Source organism: Falco peregrinus, chromosome 3 (genome assembly GCF_023634155.1).
Source record: "Falco peregrinus isolate bFalPer1 chromosome 3, bFalPer1.pri, whole genome shotgun sequence".
Lineage (NCBI taxonomy): Eukaryota > Metazoa > Chordata > Aves > Falconiformes > Falconidae > Falco > Falco peregrinus.
Window position 1 is genome coordinate 116,078,598 of NC_073723.1, and position 19,058 is coordinate 116,097,655.

Genomic DNA, 19,058 nt, shown 5'->3' on the forward strand with positions numbered 1-19,058 from the left:
CAGAGCCTGCGCTGCAGGTTGCAGGACCTGTACCTGTAGCCACGAGAGTGAAGAGAGGTGGAGATCATGGAGCCAAAGCAAACACGTTAGAGAAGTCAGGCAAGTACTTTTGGAGGAGGAAGCTCTGAGCACGCTTTTCAACCCATTGCACGACCTGTTTGGGATCTGGCAAGGCTGTGTTAGTCCTAAGGCCAAAGAAGTAAAATGCAGGTAGAAGACACCAGTGTCTCGTCTCTGTGGCTGCTAAGGAGAGGTAGTGAGAAGACAGCACAAGACAGAACAAAAATTGCCACGACAGCATGCTCATTTTTGAGAAAACACCCATTAGTCAAATTGTTTTCTTTGCTCAAATTTGACAGATCAGTTCAAGCCCACACACATCCTGCAGGATACACACACTCGTGTATCTAGCCTTATTTCCCAAACGGCTCCATCACCACACTAGCAATCACCTACCAAAGGCACCTCATTGCAAGCGGTAGGCCCTCAAGATGAAATAATTCGATATACTTACACCCTTTTTTTTAAATGAATGGAAGATGCTCTTATGTATAGGCTGAAGACACAGTAAGCAGCAGCAGAAGTGGCTAAACTTGTTTTACACTTTCTGGTGATGTCGAGTTGCCCTCTTACAAATCTTTTTGCTGTTCTTCTGGCCTCGACACATTCGGAATGATATTTCAAAGACCACTGATCATACCGTTCAGTAGCTGGAAAGAGAAAGCAGCCATGAATGGAGGTAGGAAGAGAGATAAAAGCAGTCTGTGCCCCAGCCCCAACATTTTCACAGTGCACATGGGCTGGTCGTGCAAACTAGATGCAGAGAGCTACAGAGCTGTTACGATGCAGTCCCACAACCCTAAATCCTGCACATTTAAGGTTGTATCTGATTATGCATTTCTGTATTTTCTGAGTATGTAATTATCTAGCACAGTACGTGCAGGTTACGGAGTAAACCCAGTTGGGAGTGGTGCACCAAGGAGGGGAGGAAAGGTCTGCATGTGGGGGGGTGGGTTTGTCTGTGTTGGGGATTGCAACAGTCGGCGAGTGCAGTGTGGAGGAAAGTCTTACCTGGGAAGAAAGTGAGATAAAATCGTGGCTTTGTGCTGCAAGGGGGTTATTGCCTCCTTGTAGACTACGAGGATCCAGAGCACCTGCTCAGGCATAGTTCCAAGCAGGTTACAGCTGAGGAAACAAAAGTTTCAGGCTTCTCCAAGTTGAGGAGTTAAAGAAATCTAAGTGTCCTTGCTGTAAATGCAAGGTAAATTATTCATTCTCTCCCTCCATCCCCCCCCTTCCCTCCCCCTAGTTCAGTTTTTCTTTTCATGCTTTAATCGTTTTGACACCAAGCTGTACAAAAGTAATTTAAAATTAACATGACTGACACTTGGTAGATAGCAGGACCTAGCGCAGGGCTCCACCTTCTACTGAGGACTGCGGAGAGGGGCTCTGGATTGGCTGCAGGTCCTCAGGCAGCTGATGGGGACCAAGGAAAAACACGGCAAACAATTAATTTGCTAATTTAGTTTTCTGTTTAATTTGAAACCAGAAAATTGTCAAGGCACTCATCAGCCCACGAGCAAGGCTGAGTGGACTTAGGGCAGTGCTGCACTCTTGACAGCAAAGAGGGGACACATTTGATTAGCCAGCAAAGCAATTTCTTCTGCCGGTACCAATGGCACTTAATAGGTTTGATGGAGTGTTTTAGCACTAAAGTTCTGCGGCACTGGGTTTTGTGTCACCTCTCCTCAATCCAGTACATTTTATGCATGTGATAACAGCCTCATGCACCGGGAAAGAGGTAACGAGCACACGGGCATCACAAAACAGCTGTGGAAAGTTGCCACCTTAAGCGCAGAATGTGCCTTAGCCCATGATTAACCCAGTACCGCCAAAGGATGCCTCAGTCAACCGGGATTCTTACAGGGGTAACGCCTGCGTGTGATAAATGATGGAGGGGCATAACAAGCCTGTATCGGGACTAGTATCCTTTGATGGAGAAATAAATGCTCTAATTTGATTTCCTCCCTTCAGCTATGAAGGAGAGTATGTAATTTCAGATCTGTGAAGAGCAGGCCCTTTACACTCTGTTTTGGGCCTATTTTTGATGTAGTAAATTGAATTGTATCTATTTATTTCATGCACCCAATTCAGGATTTCACTAGTGGCTCACCAGAGCGAAAAGGTGCGAGTTTATGAGGACTGAGAAATCACCACAGCCCCGAACTTCATCTCAGGCATTTGCAAGGATTTGCTGTCGTGCGTGCGAGTGGGTGTACGAGAAGTTGTGAAGACATTAAATCAATTAGTTTGTTACCAGCAGAGGGAGCGTGGGTCAGGGCTGGGTTCAGCGGGGAGTCAGTAGGCTAAAAATGGGACTGTCTCCCAAGGAAGCGTGACAGCACAGCTCTCTAAAAGAACGACTGTTGCAGCATCAGCACAATTTGTTTCCTAAATCCAAATGAACCGAGGGATAGGATCTCCTTTGCAAATCTGGGACCTTGCTTGGCCTTCTTAATTCACAGATTTCCTCTTCCCCTTCTAAATGATGCTCTCTGTAAGTCAAAGTCACTAGATGGTACTGTTGCTGTTTAATATTGACGCCTCTGTGGGCCAGCTATTTGGGAAACTCACATTTCTGCTGAGAGCTGAAGAAGGGCTGTGTAATTTGTCAGGGAGACGCAAGTGGGGAGCCAGGGAGAAGAAGTAGGTCAGATCTGGTTCCTGGGATTCAGCTGTCGGAGGGGAAGCGGAGGGTTGGCAAAGATTTCATCTGAGCAGGTTTGCTTCCAGGTTTGCTGCCCAAAGGGAGAACGGGGTCAGGCCCTCCCGTAAACACTGTGAAACCCAGCTCTTGGTCAGCCTTGCTTGCAGGCAGGTGCTGCTGGAGGTGGCTTGGGCTCAAGAGGAAGGACAAGCCCTCTGCAGCTGCCGTAGGTGGAAGTTGTGCTGCTTACTGACCTCCGTGCACGTGGAGCCAGCCTCCTGGCAGGAGGAAACTACAAGCCAACCTGAGGTAAGCAACTGGTTGCACAAATGCCTTAACTGCTCAGAAATACCCCCAAGCTTTCAAATGACATCATTGCCTGGGTGCCATCCCCGCTAGGAGGTCACCAGCCTCTCCATTGCGGATGGTAACAAACAGGTTATTGTGCTCTGCTCCACAAACAAACCCCAGCCCTCCCAACCGCCAAAGAGACTCCTTCCCCGGTCAGGCAGCCCACGGAGAGCTGCCTGCCCTGCCTTCACTCGGGTTTCTATTAGAGGGGAAAGTCAGGCCAATTAAATCAGGCAGCATTGAATCTCTAATTGACATAAATGAGACAGACAGACAGCTGGGAAGGCTGGGGGGGGGGAGGGAGGGAGGGGGGGAGGGAGTGACGGACGGGGGAGCAGGTGCCCTGGATGAGAAAGAGATGGAAATGCAACCTAATAGTACTGCAGCTTTTCTTATTCTGTATGTTTATATTAGCTAGCAACATCTTGAAAAGTGTCTGAGCTCCTGCTGGAGATAAATCAGTGAAATAAATACAAGTTACAACCATTGTGTAGCTGATCAGGATGTTCCCCAAAACCTCCAAACAAACCCAAAGCAAAAAACAACCCTCAAAAGGACTTATTTGTGTAGTTAAAAAAAAAAAAAAATCTGTTTTTTCCCCATGCAGTTTGAACACAAGGCCTCACAGCTGAACAATTACAAAATAATTTTAAATCATATTTGTTTAGTTTTCTGCATCTGAGAAACACTTGCCTAGGTGTTTCCCCCTCTCTTTTTCCTTGAACAGACCCTTCAAATAGCAACTTACACAGAAATAAGTTATTTAAATTCATACATTTCAGAAGAATGAGGTAGGAAGGGGAATAACTTACCAAAGTGCCATACGGCCGCAGTGGCACTGCGGATGGAACCAGAATTACCAGCCCTTCAGTGGGCGTCCGCCCTGGGAGAGCGTGCTGCCTCACCCAGGGTGGTGTCCTTACGGAAACACAAACTGTTGGCCATTTTCTTGAAACACACTTCTCATGTGGTACAGGGGAACAGAGGGAACCTTGCAGGGTACAAAAGCAAGGGCAAAAAATCCATCCTGAGTGGATGTAGGTAACAAGGAAGGGGGAAAATTCAGTTTTGTTGTGCTGGTAAATCCCCCAGCAGCACAAGAAGTCAGAAACTCTGGATTAGCTCTTGCAAACCAGAATGAAAACAACCTGTATCTTAGTTTTAAAATAATGAAGATTTGCACACTGGGGTGCAAGAACACCAGAAATGTTTTTCACTTACATTTCCAGAAACTTTTGTTTCTCTTCCTGAATATTTCAATGCATTTTCCTTCACCATTTTCCCAGCTGGGATAATTTTTGCCAGTACAGACAATTCTTCATGGTATCCATGGGAATTGCCTCCATAATTAGATGTGCACCCAGTACACAGATCAGAGCGTTCAAACCCAGCAGCTGGAACTAGGAGGCGGGTCTGATTAAATCTGCTCTGCCACAAGGAGAAAAGCCAGCTTTAATGAAACATCAGAAGAGCTCCCTACCCCTTCTTTAAACAGAACAGGAAAAGGGACTCCTGTTTTACTTCGTGAGTCGCTGCTCATCATATGCTCACAACTCACTGAACAGAGGGGGTGTGTAGCAGCAAGTGATCTGGGGCCTTGAAATTGGGGATCTGTCTCATTAAAAAGCATCTAATTGCCACCAATGGCATTTATTGCAGCAGGCTCACAGTATGCCTTCAGAATTACAGTAAAGACTGGAAACATTAGCAGTTGCAGACCGTGGTTTTTTTCCTGGATAGTTTAGAATAACCCTTCCTCAAGCCAGTGAGATCAGGGTCAACTCATACGTGCCTCGTAGAGGAAAAACTTCTCCTCTGGGCTTCCTGCCCTGACCAGAAGTGATCATTTGCGTGCATCCACGAAAACACGCGCACAGCCAGCCAGCAACTCTTTCTTTGTTTTCATGGAAAGTAAATTATCTCTGTTACTGCACACTCAGTCTGCATTTAACAGCCTGCTGTACAGAAAAGGGAGCTGGTGAAAGAAGCAGGTGGGTGGACAGAAATTATTAATCCGATATAAGCTTTTTTACCTTTAATTGTTTTTTCCACTTGGCGTCACAAACCCCATGATGACCGGGGGCTTCCCCGCAGGCTGAGGCACTGAGCTGGCCAAGGAAGGCAGGCGGTGGGTATGTCGATGGCACAGCAGAAAAATCATGCTGTAGGCCTGCAGTTCTCTACCTTTTTAAAAAGAAAAGAACGAGCTGGGAGTTGGGGTGGAGAAGACATGTTCAAATTACAAGTAGTTTGGTGGGTGGGAAAAAAAGCGACTTTTAACAAATAATGATTTTCCTACTGCTTATGGCAGCAGAGGACACCGTGGGGATGGGGGATCAAACACGGCTCTAGTCTAGACACAGCTGCAATCCCGCCTGCCTTAGAAGTTCATACAGCACAGGCAGAGGAGAATTTAGCATATCGTTTCCCTAACATGATTAAAATGCAGCTCCCTGTCCTGGGGTACTGACAAATCCTCAAATCTATAGGCATTCAAAAACACGTTACCGTTTCCACTGCCGAAGAAGTAATTCACTTTGCAAATGTGGCAGTGGAGACAAGCGATGCTCACAGATCCCGACTGATGGAGGTTTCTTTAACTGAAGTTTGAACTCAGCCCTCCTTGTAATTCTGTAATTTGAATATCATTTTCACAAACCTTGCAAGAAGCAGATGAATGAGAGGTTCCTGGCTTCGAGTCAAATGCTGCAGTAATTAAATGTTTATAAAACACTTTAAGCATGCAAAGTGCTATTATCATAGACAAGAAACCAATAGACTATGGCAGATTGGAGCCGGATTTTGAGGCGCACCAGCAAACACAGCTCATTTCTCCCACTACATCTCGCTTTTAGAGTTGCTAACAGAGGATTATGGAGACCATTACCAGGTTCCTTTTATTATAACCAGAATTGCTTTCTTTCATATGAACACGGGTGATTCAAAAGTTTTTCCTTCTGTAATAACTATCCCAGTAGAGGGCCAGCTTACTGTTTATCTTGTGAAGAAACTACCCCCAGGGAAATGAGAAATTGCTGCGATTTCTGCTATCTCGCATAAAACTGAAGAGGATCCACCTGTTACAGGTTTCTAACACCATCTGCTGTTTAAAAATAAGACAGCATTTGAGCTACGCAGCACACAGGAGTTTGTACTCGTTTGATAAACCAGAAGTGACACCAGCTAATCTAGAAGGTTTCTGTAATTGGCACATTTCACTTCTGTTCTTTCAAGCCCTGAACATATTTCGACTTGATCTTAATTATGAAGTGAATTACTTCTTCCCTAGAAGACCCAGAAACCTCACGAGCAGCAGGTGAAAACCCAGTCCGCACCATAAAACTTAAAACTTGATCCACAGTCACAGGATCCCATATTTTGAGTATTGAAGCAGGTTTTGAATCAGTGTCATTCCCCTCCAAAGCCTGGCCCAAAGAACCTACGTAACACACAGAAACTGAAACACAAGAAATTTCATCTGAATATGAGGAAAAACATTTTCTTAGGAGACAGCCATAGCCCCCATAGGGTATGAGGAACTCCAAGAAAATCATTCTATTAAAAATAAAAAATATTTACCTTTTGCTGTCTCACGCTGCTGCCTGTATGACAGAATAAATACTCTAACCGAGGATTCTTTTACTCCTTCCTATTGAAAGTGATGCAAACTTTTGTCCCAGGAAAAATAATAGAGCCCTGGAGTTCACTGCACATCTAAACCGAAGGCTCAGCACCGATGCTCCTAGGTTTTTTTGCATGTGTTACAAAGCAAGGAGTTAATCATAACAGCAACACGTTTTCTAAAAAAAGATTTTCTCCAGATGGGTCCCTAAGGAGCTCAGCCATTCACCCCGAGACAATGCAGAAGTTTTATCACTGCAAGTTTAGACAAAAATCACCCCAAATTGTAAAGTCTTAACAGCAAAGAGAGGATGCAGCTATGCAACCCTTCTCTAGTCGTATCACGTCAGCCCATTTACAGCATCACCCTCCATATTTAACATTTATAACCCCCTCCACACACATCATTTGAAGAGTCGGTGGCTCCTTTTGTAAGCGATCAGCTTCTTACCCCAGCACTTTACATGCACTTCTTGACAAAAGAGACCTTTTACATGTCAATTTATTTTCAGACAAGCATATCTGAAAGGGAGTTTCTCTCCAGAGTAGAATTAGTATTAATGGCAGGTGTTCCAGTGTAACACAAAAGGAGGAAGGCAGCAAGTTAGCTGAGCTTAAGTAGTAAGACAGCTTGATGTTTTAATAACCAGAGGCAAGAAAATGGAGCAGCAGCGGACCTCCAGCTTTCATAGCATGAATGAAGGTTTTATTCAGAGCCCCCTATGTACTTGCCAAAGAAGACCTTGAAATATTTCAAATGTTTTCTTTGCGGTAAAAGAGGGATTAAATTGTTGAATATTACATGAAAGCGCAGTGTCTGCCCCACATACTGTCAAACACACTTGTAGTCACCGAGTACTTCCGAAGCCTCCCACGTTCTTGGGAAGGCAGCAGGGGCTACCACGAGGAGGTGGTAGCACCCAGGAGGCCACCAGCTGCGCAATTCACTGTCCACAAATGCCTAAAGACGCAGGAGAAAGAATTACATGAACTAATTCGAAGGTGGGGACTTGAAGAGGGTATTTGCATTAACTGGATAGAAAGTTAAAAAACAGATTGGTTGCTCAGTGAAGTTTCACTAAGGGGAAAAAAAAAAAAAAAAAAAGACGATTGCTGAGGAAATTACTGGCCTTTAGTTTTAAGGGCAGCCTAAAGAATCATGATGGGAATATTTATCAGGCCAAAATACATTTATTTATGCTCCAGTTAATTTGACAGAGGTCAGTACCACATCATTAAGAGGAAGGCACGACTACTTTACACAGTGGGAAGATGGAAAACAGCCTCTCAGCTGGGTCAACCTCTTTTACAACAGAAGAGTTACTTATTTATACCCTCAAATAGGACAGTTTAACCTTTCCGATACAGAACTGTATTATTATAGAGCTGTTCAATATTATTTTCAGGCTCCTTGTCTATGGATTAACATGCTATTTCCGCACAGGTTAATTCTAGGTAGACTCAGCTATTTGAGGCTGGATTCCGGGATTTCTGCTCTCTTGAGCTTTCATACAGACACACAGGACAAAATCTTAAAGGTCAAGTTGACTATTAAACACCTGAAGTACCACAAGTAGTTTTCCTTGTAAAGATTTCCTTATGTATGAAAGTCAGATGCAGTTTTGTCCCTTTTCAAATCAAGACAAAGCTGTACATCCTCTTTGTCCCAAGTTAAAGCTGAACGACCTCAAACTCTTATGAGAGCAGACTGTTTGGTCTTCTCTAAGACACCAGCTCCCCCCAACAGGCATGAGAGACCCAGCCTGCCACAGGCCCAAGTCTCACCTCAAATAATGCAATTTCAGTTAAGATGACAGCAGCTGGTCCCAGCTGTATTTTGGCAAAGGTTTAATACTGCCAGGACAAAATCAGAAAGTGACCAAGAAGGCCCACCCGACCCATTAACAAACACCTACGGTTCTCATACACAGAAAGATCAACAAGTCCATGTTTATTGAGCACTAGAATTAAAAAAGTAACAGCACTTTGTTGATTTGGAACTAAAAATCAAGACTTATTTTTACTTTTGGAAGGATCACTCAAAACAACTTGGTTAAAAGCACCCCAGAAAGCAAGGTGTAGCCCTTCTTGTTCACCATGTTCTCCAAAGTGATGGAGGTCCCAGAGCCTACAGCTGCACTAAACACAAAGTTCCTCTGACTGAAGACCCCAGCAAGGTGGAGGGGTTTGACACCCCAGGTACTGGGGTTTGATGCTCTGGCTATCATCTCCTGGCCAAGCAGAGCCTGTAGCAACTGTGGGCTGCTCGCCCTGTGCCCACAGCGCCTTGCACCTGCTTGTCCTACGCGTCTTGGAGTGGTCACCAGTTGGCCTCACACCAGCACCGTTACAGGGAGGATTGTTTTTCCTGACTGCTATTGGAAAACATTTACAATTTCATACGAACAAGCTAGCTACCATCCAAGCAGGGCAAATGTTTGGTTTAAGACCCATCCTGACAGTCTGTACTGTTGAGAGGTTCACAGTGAGTGGTGATCACCGCCAGCACGTCCAACCCAATCCACTTGTTTGAGGTTTCAGACCTCACCCTTGAAGTGCACCATAGGAAATATTCTGAAAAAATTGTTGAGGTGTCTGCTTCAATCCCAACAGCACCCAAAGGGACGGACTCCAGCTCCAGAAAGAAGCTGTTTAAAATTACTGTATTTGTTTCAGGTACCTAAACCTTGCAAACCTTTTCGCTGGCAGGAGAGTTAACTGCGCAGTTGTAGGAAACATAAGTCAGGTTCATCGACACCAACGCAAACACTGTGCCAGAGAAAGCAAAAATTTTTAAGGGAGGTATTTTGCGTGGTGGAGCGTCCCCCTCCCCAGCTATCAGCAAAACATTAAATCCAGCTCTGCTGGGGGTCGGTGGCAATACCAGTGAGAAGACCCAGTGTGCACTGGTGCTGGCCACCTCCTCTCAGCGGCACTGGACACCAGGACAGCACTTGGAATAAATAAAGGGAAAAAAAATGTGACTATTTCAGCTTCTCACCGGCTGCTCCAGGGATTGAAACAGGACCTGCCTGGATAAGGGTAGAGGAAGAGAGAGCTGTACATCTCAGAGAAAGTTTTTTATGGAATTCTCCATTTTAGAGTCAACTGGGACTAAGGAAAAGGGAAAAGCAAAAAAGGAGGTCTCCCTTCTCGTTATACGATCAGCCCAAGGTAGCAGAAATTCACATGAGAACCTTTGCTGACTTCAGTTGCGTCCTTGAGCACGTCAGCATTTGCAGTCCTTGTAGCTCTCCTGCTCCTCCCAAGAAACAGCCACCAGTGAACGAGGGAGCTCCAGCAATGCCCTGCAAGTCAGAATAGGTCAGGAATTTATTTCTAGCAGTTTGCCTCCAAGGGTTGGTTTCTATTTGCACTAAAATGTCCTGAGAGTAAGAAATTCCCCTCTGCAGCCCACGTCTTGCCACCTTTCCTGTTGATTACTGCCTTATTCTAGAACTGGTTCTAATTACTTCCCACTGCAAGGTGAGGTATTGCACCTGAGAGAAGGTGGCATAATATGCAGCCCTACTCCACTACTGCTGGTTTTCCCATCGCAGGGCCAGATGAAAAAGCTTTGCAGATCTCCCAAAAGGCAGGCAAGAATCATTATCCCCATGTGATGTCGGGAAATGACTGGGGTTGCTTATTCTGCAGCTCAAAGTCAGTCAGTAAAATAACGTCAACTGAATGACACGTTTATTGTACAATCCAGAAAGAAACCCTGAGTTACCAGCTGTAGAACAAAGTTAAATAATTAAAAAAAAAAAAAGGGATGGTTTGTTTCATAGGTTCCTGCTGAAGGAAATGAAAACCAAGAATGGTAAAAGCAGCAGCCAGAGCCAGCCTAAAGCCTCAGCTTTGCCAAGGAGAACATTCCTTTGCCATCGCCACCTGCACAGGTGACACTGCCCAGGGAGCGACAGGGAGGACATGACGATGGGAGGGCAGAGGGGAGGAATGAGCCAAGCCTAGCAGGTACGCTGGACAGCTGATCACCTAAGGGAGTGTTTGGAAAAGCCGTGGTTTATTTTGTTCAGAAAACTGCCGGCCGGGCTGGGGAGTGTAGGAGAGAGGAAGAAACGGGGTCTGAAGAATCACCCTGACGCTCTGCACACACCCGCACAAGAAGTGAAAGGAAGGGCTGGGACGTCCTTGATAAACACGAGCACTGCTGGCTAGGAGTCTGCAGGGCTGCCTTTGTGCAGGGCATCCAGCGGTTCAAGGGAGGAAAAACCCCAAAGCCTAAACCCCAAACGTGATGCAGTCTTCCAGCTGCAGTGGTGTTGGAGAGGATTGATTCCAAGCAATGATGTAGCTGCAACAAATGTCTGGCCCTACACAGGAAAGGGTGAATCAGAGCTGCTTTTTAGTGCCACTTGACATCAGCTATACATTCTAGTTCTCATATACACAGATGGATGTCTTTAAAAATCGACAATTTACACTTCAAAAAAAGTGTTACAGTGAAGTTCTCTCAGCAAAGATCAGTCCACACGATGAGGAGACAGTCTTTCAGAAACAGGGAGGCACGTGGCCTTTTGGGAACAAGTCCTCGAAGGAGCTCCTGTGCCAGCGCTGCCCGCCCGCTCTCCCGCTCCTCGCCTTCTGCAGGCATGCAAAGCCCGGTGTGTGCTCGCCCCGTGCCGCACGGCTGCCAACCACCCCAGCCTCACAGCGTGGTGGAAGGAAGCTTCTTCACCCGCCTCTGCGCCAGAATGGAGGATTCAATGGGCTTCAGCTGGGGGCTCGGCTTGGAGCTGTGCAGTGCAGAGTATGTGGCAGCCATCGCCCCCTTGGAAAGAAGGTAGGAGAGAAGTTATTTAGGTGTAGAAGAGGTATTTCAGACTCATGGCTTTACAAGATGAGGGGCCAGAGTAGCCAGACCCACAAACAAAGCCAGAAGCATCTTTCTTTTTTTGTTCAATCTCCCTCCCATTCTGTTAAAGAACCTCCCTAGGTTTTCCTGCCAAAAAAAACCCCAACTTGTCTAGTATTGCCTCCCCTGGCCCACACCTCTCCAACGTGCCACACTGCTTTGCCCACACCACATCACCCACCCGACCGCTGCTTTCCGAAGAGCCCAAGGTACGTAAGGAACCAGCTGAAGGCTCAGCTCAGACTCTGTACCTTTACAAGCTGAACGTCCTGGTGATTCAGCTGGCTCTGGGGTAAGCTGTCCTTCTGGGTTATCCATGGGTGCTGCAGGACCTGCTTGGCTGTTAGACGCTGGTGAGGATCTACATGAAGCATCTTTGATACCAGATCCTAAGAGCATCATTTGGAAAATGAGACTTTAGAAGATTTCATACTTTAAATGCAAAAATACCACCTTTCCGCCCCCAAATCAGGATTTAAATTCAGAAGCCAAGTTTAAAGATTTATAGAGATTTATACAGTCTCCTTTTGTATTAAATATGCTTTCAGCTGGGGAGGTATAACACAACAGCAAACCTCTCATGGGTCAAGCATGAGGTTGGTGTTCCATGCAAATATTCACAGCCAGAGCTAAAATGAAGTGGGGAGAGGCACACTCTGCAGGAGATATGCACGGAGTAGAAACTACACTGCTGGTTTTCTCCTTTCTCTTCTGTCCTCCCTCCCCAAGCTGCTTTAAACTTGCCTCACAGCAACTGGCCCATGCTCGATCCCAACCCTTTATTGTAACGCAAAAGACTATCAAACTGTACCTTGGCCATGTCAGAAATAGTGTCCCAGTTGCCTCCACTGATGGAGAACTTGCCGCCACCTATCCGGGTCAGGATCTCTTCTGGAGTGTCGCTGGGACCGTTTGCAAAGGGAGTGCAGCTACGGAGAGAAGAAAGAGCATTTGATGGACTGTCCTGTGACCCAGCCAGAGAGCATGCCCAGGCAGCAGCGACTGAGGTGATGGCCAACTGCCACCGCAGAGCATGTCTCAGAGCAAGGTGGTCATAGCCCTCCTGGCTGTTGCCTTCCAGTGAGACAGAGGTGCTTACCCAGCGAGCATCGTATACAGGAGAACTCCCAGGCTCCAGATGTCGCAACCCTCATCATAGCCTTGGCGTTTTAGTACCTGAAGAGAATAAGCAAAGGAAAAAAAATATAGTGTGTTTGGTTCTCACTTCAGCTTGTGAGGAGCAGCCTGACACCTGCGTGCAGTCCATATGCAAAGCTTCTACAGCCCTACTGAACAGCATGGCTTGGACTAAAAGATCAGGATTCAAATCAGATTTGGGTTTTGTGGAACAGAGGAACCCCTCAGGCACATCAAAACAACAAGTGAGAAAGGAGCCATGTTCCAGCGTGGTGACTCTGCATGCATGCTCTGTGGCGTGCTGGCTCTTTTTCTTTCTTCTGCACCAAGGTAACTGAGTGGAAAATCATCCCACCTCACCTCTTGTAACAGGTGAGTTAATTGTGAAGGGAAGCAGTCTAGAAAATCACTGGGCTTGTAAAGCCTCACTACCCTAAGCAGACCCCCTCATAAGGACAGCGCAAGTTGAAGGACTGCATTGTAACTGCACTTGAGATCCCCTATTTATTCGTTACTATGAGCAGTATTTCTGTTGTTATCTCCTCCAGGACCGAGTACGCCAGAGCAGGCTGGAGTCAGGAAGGGGACAGACCCCCTGTGCTGAGTGAGAGCACAGGCTAGGGCAGGGACCTAAGAGCTACCGAAGGGTCTCAGGTCAGTAAGGTGCTTACCTCGGGTGCCACGAAGTTTGCCGTGTAACAAGGAGTCATGAGAAGGCCATTCTCAGCCCTCAGCTGCTTGGCAAAGCCAAAGTCGCAAATGCGAATGCTTTCGGGGTTTCCCGACTCGTCCACGTAAAGGATATTGCTGGGTTTCAAGTCCCTGTGAACCACCTGTGGAGCAAAGAAAGTGCCGGTCTCACCCCCCAGGAAGATAAAGGTCTGAAACTGCATCGGGACACTCAGCCCCTGCCCTGCCCCCACATCTGGCTTGCCCACACAGCAACACCAGCAAGAAATAATAATCCTGACAGGCAAAGTGACTCCCCAAAGGAGAGGGAGCATCGTGCCATGCCAGACAGCTTCCCAGGAAAACAGACGCAGCCATACTCACCCCTTGGGAATGCAGATACTCCACTGTTTTACAGATCGTGTGCAGGACCGAACTGGCTTCCCTCTCTGAGAAAAATTTCTGTCTGAGGATTTTATCCAGCAGCTCCCCTCCCCTCATCAGCTCGGTCACCAGGTACACATACTTCCCATCATCATACACCTGCCAAAGCAAACACAGGGGGTTAACCAAACGGTGTTTCCAGAGCTTTCCTTCTCTGCTCCTGCCACCAAGAAGCAGACAGAAATCAGCAGTGCAGGGTCTGGGGATGCTTCCCCACCGCAGAGCGATACCTTCGGCAGGGCCATTGGGCTGCCTGTGCTGGAGCTACCTTCTGCCCCGCCCCCCCGACCAGCCTGCCCTTCCTAAACCAAAATACCGGGATGTGATTCAAGTCACACTCACATCTTTCAAGGTGATGATGTTTGGGTGCTGCCCGTATCGCAGGAGGATTTCTATTTCCTCAGAAGGGTCTCGCTTGCTCTTGTCAATAACCTGCAAGAGTGTGGATGAGCATTAGCCATGACGGGGTGGGCAAGGGGCCAGGACCAAGCACACAAGCTGCATGTTTGGAGCCCCGCAGGTCCTGTACTGTATCCATTCCCTGTCCCCTGCTCTCTTTAGCCAACAAGCTCTAGAAATCTCCTTGTTGCTTCATCAGTCCTGTGTCCCCAAACACCAAAGTTTTATGTCTGGCTTGTTTGTTAAGGCCTGACGTAGCCACAGCAAGCCTTGCACAGGTAGGTGAGACACTGTCCTCCTGCAGAGAGGAGAACGCTGCTTCCCCACCATTCCCAGGTAAGGAAGCTTGTGCAGGTAGATGCACAGCAGCACAGAAACTGTCCGTCTATGGCCCTACACAAGCAGGGAAAGCGATTTCATTCCTGGATGTTATTTTGGTCATTGCGGAGATGAACAGAAATCTAACAGGGGAGTTCAGATGGTAAATCTCAGACCTTGACTGCATATTCCATGTTGGTTGCTTTATGAATGCAGCGTTTACACACTGAGTAGGAGCCGACGCCAATTGCCTCCTTCACCACATAGCCGTCACTGAACTGGACATTCTTGCCGTGCAGCTGCTGCAAGAGGAGAGTGGAGAGCAGATGAGCTGGGAGGGTTCAGGGAAGGGTTTGTGCAATGTGATGAGTTAACTGCAACACAGGGCGAGCTGACAGACTGCTGTCTGCTACATCCCACAGCTTCTCCTCCCGGCTAGGGAGAGGGAGGAGAAGAGAACAAGGCAGATATAGGTCAGTGGGCTAACACTGGCTGCATCTAGCATGGTGCATTTCAGTGGCACCTTTCAACCCACGGGCATTTATGCAGACCTCCCACTAGCATGGGTCTACTTGGGGAGAGAAAAGCAATCAGACTCGCATTGCCCTGCCAACCTTTGCACACGACAATCAACAAAACCGAAAGAACAGGATGCAAAAATTCAAAGCAGCATGACATTGCTTCAGGCTTCCCGTTAGCTCTGCTCCAGATGGTACAGAGGTCCCACGGACCCACTCTGGAGTATTACAACAGCTTCGAACAGTTGTTCCTCTGTCCCCACTTCTTACCTGTACAACCGAATGTAGAGGTGACTGGGCAGCTTTCACCTTGCCGTCCTCCATCAACCCAGTTGCCACGAAACTGAAGCCTCGGAAGAGCTGATGGGCTCCTGCACTAGGGGGGATGCCTGGGGAATCTGCAACAGGAGTTGAGAGGCAACGTGAAGAGGGATGACTAGTCCTGCGGAAGCAGAAGCCTCCCCCTTGCTACCAGGACCTGCAGCTCCTCCTTAGTTTATTTGAGACAAAAGCCACACCACGCAGCACCGAGCTTACCCCTAACACCCCAATATCTAGTGCACGGCCACCTCCCCAGCGCTGCAACCATCTGGAGCTGGCAGAGGGCAACCCTTGCCCCGCTGGCACCGGTAAACCGGTATGAAGCTGTATGGTACCATTTCACATAGGAAACTTTGGCTTCGCGTGAATTATTACAAACCTTTTGGCGTACGGGATGTAAATTCTGTGTCAAAATAAAAGGTGTCATCTGGCTGGCCGACTGCAGGCTTGAAGGGCGGTTTGATTTCCCTGCGGTACAGCTTCTGCAAAACAAAGGCAGCTCAGAAGTGCTCTGGCAGGTCAGTGCTCCCGTAGGCGCTCAGAAGGGTGCAAAGGCTTCCCAGGAATCGGAGGCCAAGAAGAGATTTTGCAAAACTAGAAACAGCTCTGTGGCTTGGCATTTAACTACAGATCAGCAGTCTGAGGGAAGGCTTCTTGGCCGGTGGAGTGCTTCTGAATCAGTTTGTGGAGAAATACTGCAAGCTCTACCATATATTAAACCAAGGGGGGAAAAAAGTGTTCTACATGTAACTTGACCCCACTCCAAAACCAGTATCCATAAAGTATTTACCTTGCCAAGCTCTTCCACCTCTCCTAACTCCTGGGAGGGCTTTGCTGACTCATGCCTCCCCGGGGACAGCCAGAGGAGATGCCCTAGGAGGACACTGGTATCCCAGCTCTCCTGTAAATAGCCTTTTAAAATTGCTTCTTGAAGCAAAAATTTGAAAGAAGCTTCACTAGCACTGCTGGAGGTTCGGTCTAGCAGCTTGCTGGGTGCCTCAAAAGCATTAGAAAACTGATCTTCAAAATCCCTTACCGAGTGAGGGAAAACAGGGAAGAATCAAAATTATATGGTAAAGTAGGGAGGTGGCCAGAAGCAACTGGGAAATGCCAGTTCAGTTATCGCCCTGCTTCTCTGTACAAAACAAGGTATTTCCTTGCCAGAAATGTTTCCCCAGTTCCTTCCCACTTTGTGCAAGACAATCCTGGTTGTGCCAAACCCCAGTTAAAACCTGCACCTTACTGCTGACAGATGAGTAAATTCAGACTTAGGCAAGATCACAGGCAACTCAAGTATGAAACAGTTATTCGCATGACAAATAAGAGTTTCAGGTTTGGGAAGGATTATCGGAACAGATGGAAACAGGGATTGGTAACTCTCCCATAGCTGGTCAAGCATCATGACTGTGCTATTACTGCAGTCAGCAGAACTGTGTTACTGGTGCTGAGCAGTGAAGACGCTTGCTTTTATGTTTCTGACACTCACATTCCAGTCGATGGTGGAGTAGAAAGGATGGCGCTTGATCTCTTCTGCCCCATCTGGTCCAGAACCTGAAAGATGCACCCATGGAGCGCATTGCATTAAACCACCGACAAAGCGAAGGCTACTACCACACACGCCACAGCGCCAGGTATTACGGGAAACCTGGCTGTAATTAAATCAGCCCATTAACCGAGCACAAGTGTGAACATGCCGCTGACCCACAAGGATGTGAGAAGCCCCGATGCAGCATCAGGTGTATTGAGAAACCAAAAAAATGTCTTACCTAATCTGTTGGCTGGATTCCTTTTGAAAAGGGCTCGCAGGAGGCTCTGTGCTTCAGAGCTCAGGAACTGCGGCATGCCCAGCTTTGCTCTGGAGAGGAAGTTAAGCAATGAGTTGCAGGTTTAAAGAAGTCAACCCACAAGCTGACTGCAGCACCTCCACCCCCCCGAAAGTACAATCATCTGTTTGGCATTTACACTGCACCCTTCAAACTAACTGTTGATACAACACCACTTGCCAAACAATGCCATTAAGTTGCGAGAACCCCTGAATTGCAACACACTCGGAGAAAGAGCAGAAGTTTGCCTCCTATACATACATGAAAGAGAAACTCCTCTTACTTGAGGATGAGGGTCATCGTCTCCTTACGATCCTTCCCCTGGAAGGGCAGCGAGCCGGTGAGCATTTCAAACTGGGAGGGAAAGAGAAGATGGGGAGGTCACATCTGAGCAAGTCTGAGGGTTACCCAGATCCCACTGCACCTTCATCTGGGAGCGCGCCAAAGCTAGTGAAAAGCTTGCAAGGGATCAAAAGCCTTGCTCTAAAAAAGATCGCAGACATCATATTTTTACCAGGTTTGCAGCGGGAACACGTTCAAGCCAGCGCCTGCTCCTGCGGGAGCCCTCGGATTCAGCAGCTGCCAGATGGTGGCACCAGATCTGCACAGACACCCCCACCCCAGCGCTGGGGTGGCCGCGGACACCCCCATGCACCCCTCCCCGCACACCCCAGTGCTGACCGGGACAAAAGCCCCAGGAGCTCTGCTTCCTCGAGAAACACGCGCTGCTGGCTGCCTGCCTGGACAGCCTGCTGCAGAGCACCCCCCGGCCACACACCTGCTGGACATGCAGCATCACGCAGGGGTGCTGGAGCAGCTGCTCTGCCGGGTCCCCAGACACGCTGCCTGGCTACGTACCATTAACACCCCGTAGGACCACCAGTCAGCACTGTGCGAGTGGCCCTGGCGATTCACAACTTCTGGCGCCATATATTCCACCGTCCCACAGAAGGAATAGGCTTTCTTCTCGTGGTCTATAGCCTCCTTACTCAAGCCAAAATCTACATAAAAGAAAAACTGTCAGCAGGCACCCACGTGCCCCGAGCAATCACAGTCACGCAGAGCAGAGAGGACTAAGAGAAGCTCCGTATTTCAAGGACCAACCTTGCTTTTGTGGAGCCCCTTACCTGTGAGTTTGATGTGCCCTTCTTCATCCAAGAGGATGCTACAGCATGAATGAAAAAAGCAAGTTTTTACTGCCTGAAATAAGGGCTGGTGAGAACAAGCAGATGCAGCAGAGGCCAAGATGCTCCCAGAATCCAGAGGGGAAAGTTATCTGCCCCTTCCCCCAGTGCTTTAAGCTCCATCACCAAGCCATGAGTGGCACCAGGAGCAGCTCCCTTCTCTCCATGCCCTCAACTTCGCATCGAACATGACCCACGCAGGTTACACCACCATTGATCGCCCACATAACCCAGGTAAGAATAACCAAATCATGCAGCTGCTCCGTGTCTCTGCAGAGGCCCAGAGCCCCTGAAGGCTCTCAATCGCTAGAGCCTGAGCCCAGAGGCTGCCAAGGACCACTGCGCAGACACGTGGTGCACACATACTGCCTCCGCAGCGCTCCTGGCCGTAACTGCTGACCAGAGGCACCGGAGCCTCATGGACTGGCACCACCACCTTCCATCTGGCTGGCCCCAGGGCAGCATCCAGCTCTGCTTTGTGGCAGAAGGCTGCAGCGTTTGCTGCCTGCAGGCTTGGGACTGAAGGGCTCGGTTCCCCGCCTCGGCTGTGCCACACGTACTTCTCCGGTTTGAGATCCCTGTATATGATTCCCAGGCTGTGCAAATGGTCGAGCCCCAGCGCCAGCTCTGCCAGGTAGAACTTCACATCCTCCTCGGTGAACATGACCTGCAGGAAGGGAGAGGAGG

The 19,058-nt window shown here is 48.0% G+C and overlaps 1 protein-coding gene across 9 annotated transcripts in view; it reads right to left on the bottom strand.

The window, feature by feature from the left end:
- Positions 1–8,609: 8,609 nt before the first annotated feature.
- Positions 8,610–19,058, bottom strand: part of RPS6KA1 (ribosomal protein S6 kinase A1) — a 41,425-nt gene continuing 30,976 nt past the window's right edge. For 8 of the 9 annotated variants that reach the window (XM_055799473.1, XM_055799474.1, XM_055799479.1 and 5 more), the window contains 16 exons: positions 18,932–19,038; positions 18,315–18,352; positions 18,046–18,188; positions 17,471–17,541; positions 17,131–17,219; positions 16,851–16,915; positions 15,744–15,846; positions 15,314–15,441; positions 14,702–14,827; positions 14,151–14,240; positions 13,749–13,907; positions 13,367–13,528; positions 12,658–12,734; positions 12,370–12,487; positions 11,810–11,947; positions 8,610–11,474 (listed from right to left, as the gene is read on the bottom strand). In XM_055799473.1, the coding sequence (XP_055655448.1) occupies positions 11,352–11,474; positions 11,810–11,947; positions 12,370–12,487; positions 12,658–12,734; positions 13,367–13,528; positions 13,749–13,907; positions 14,151–14,240; positions 14,702–14,827; positions 15,314–15,441; positions 15,744–15,846; positions 16,851–16,915; positions 17,131–17,219; positions 17,471–17,541; positions 18,046–18,188; positions 18,315–18,352; positions 18,932–19,038 (1,737 nt within the window). In that variant the 3' untranslated portion in view covers positions 8,610–11,351. The remainder of the gene's footprint in view (positions 11,475–11,809; positions 11,948–12,369; positions 12,488–12,657; positions 12,735–13,366; positions 13,529–13,748; positions 13,908–14,150; positions 14,241–14,701; positions 14,828–15,313; positions 15,442–15,743; positions 15,847–16,850; positions 16,916–17,130; positions 17,220–17,470; positions 17,542–18,045; positions 18,189–18,314; positions 18,353–18,931; positions 19,039–19,058) is intronic. The other variant, XR_008746441.1, reaches the window with a different exon arrangement.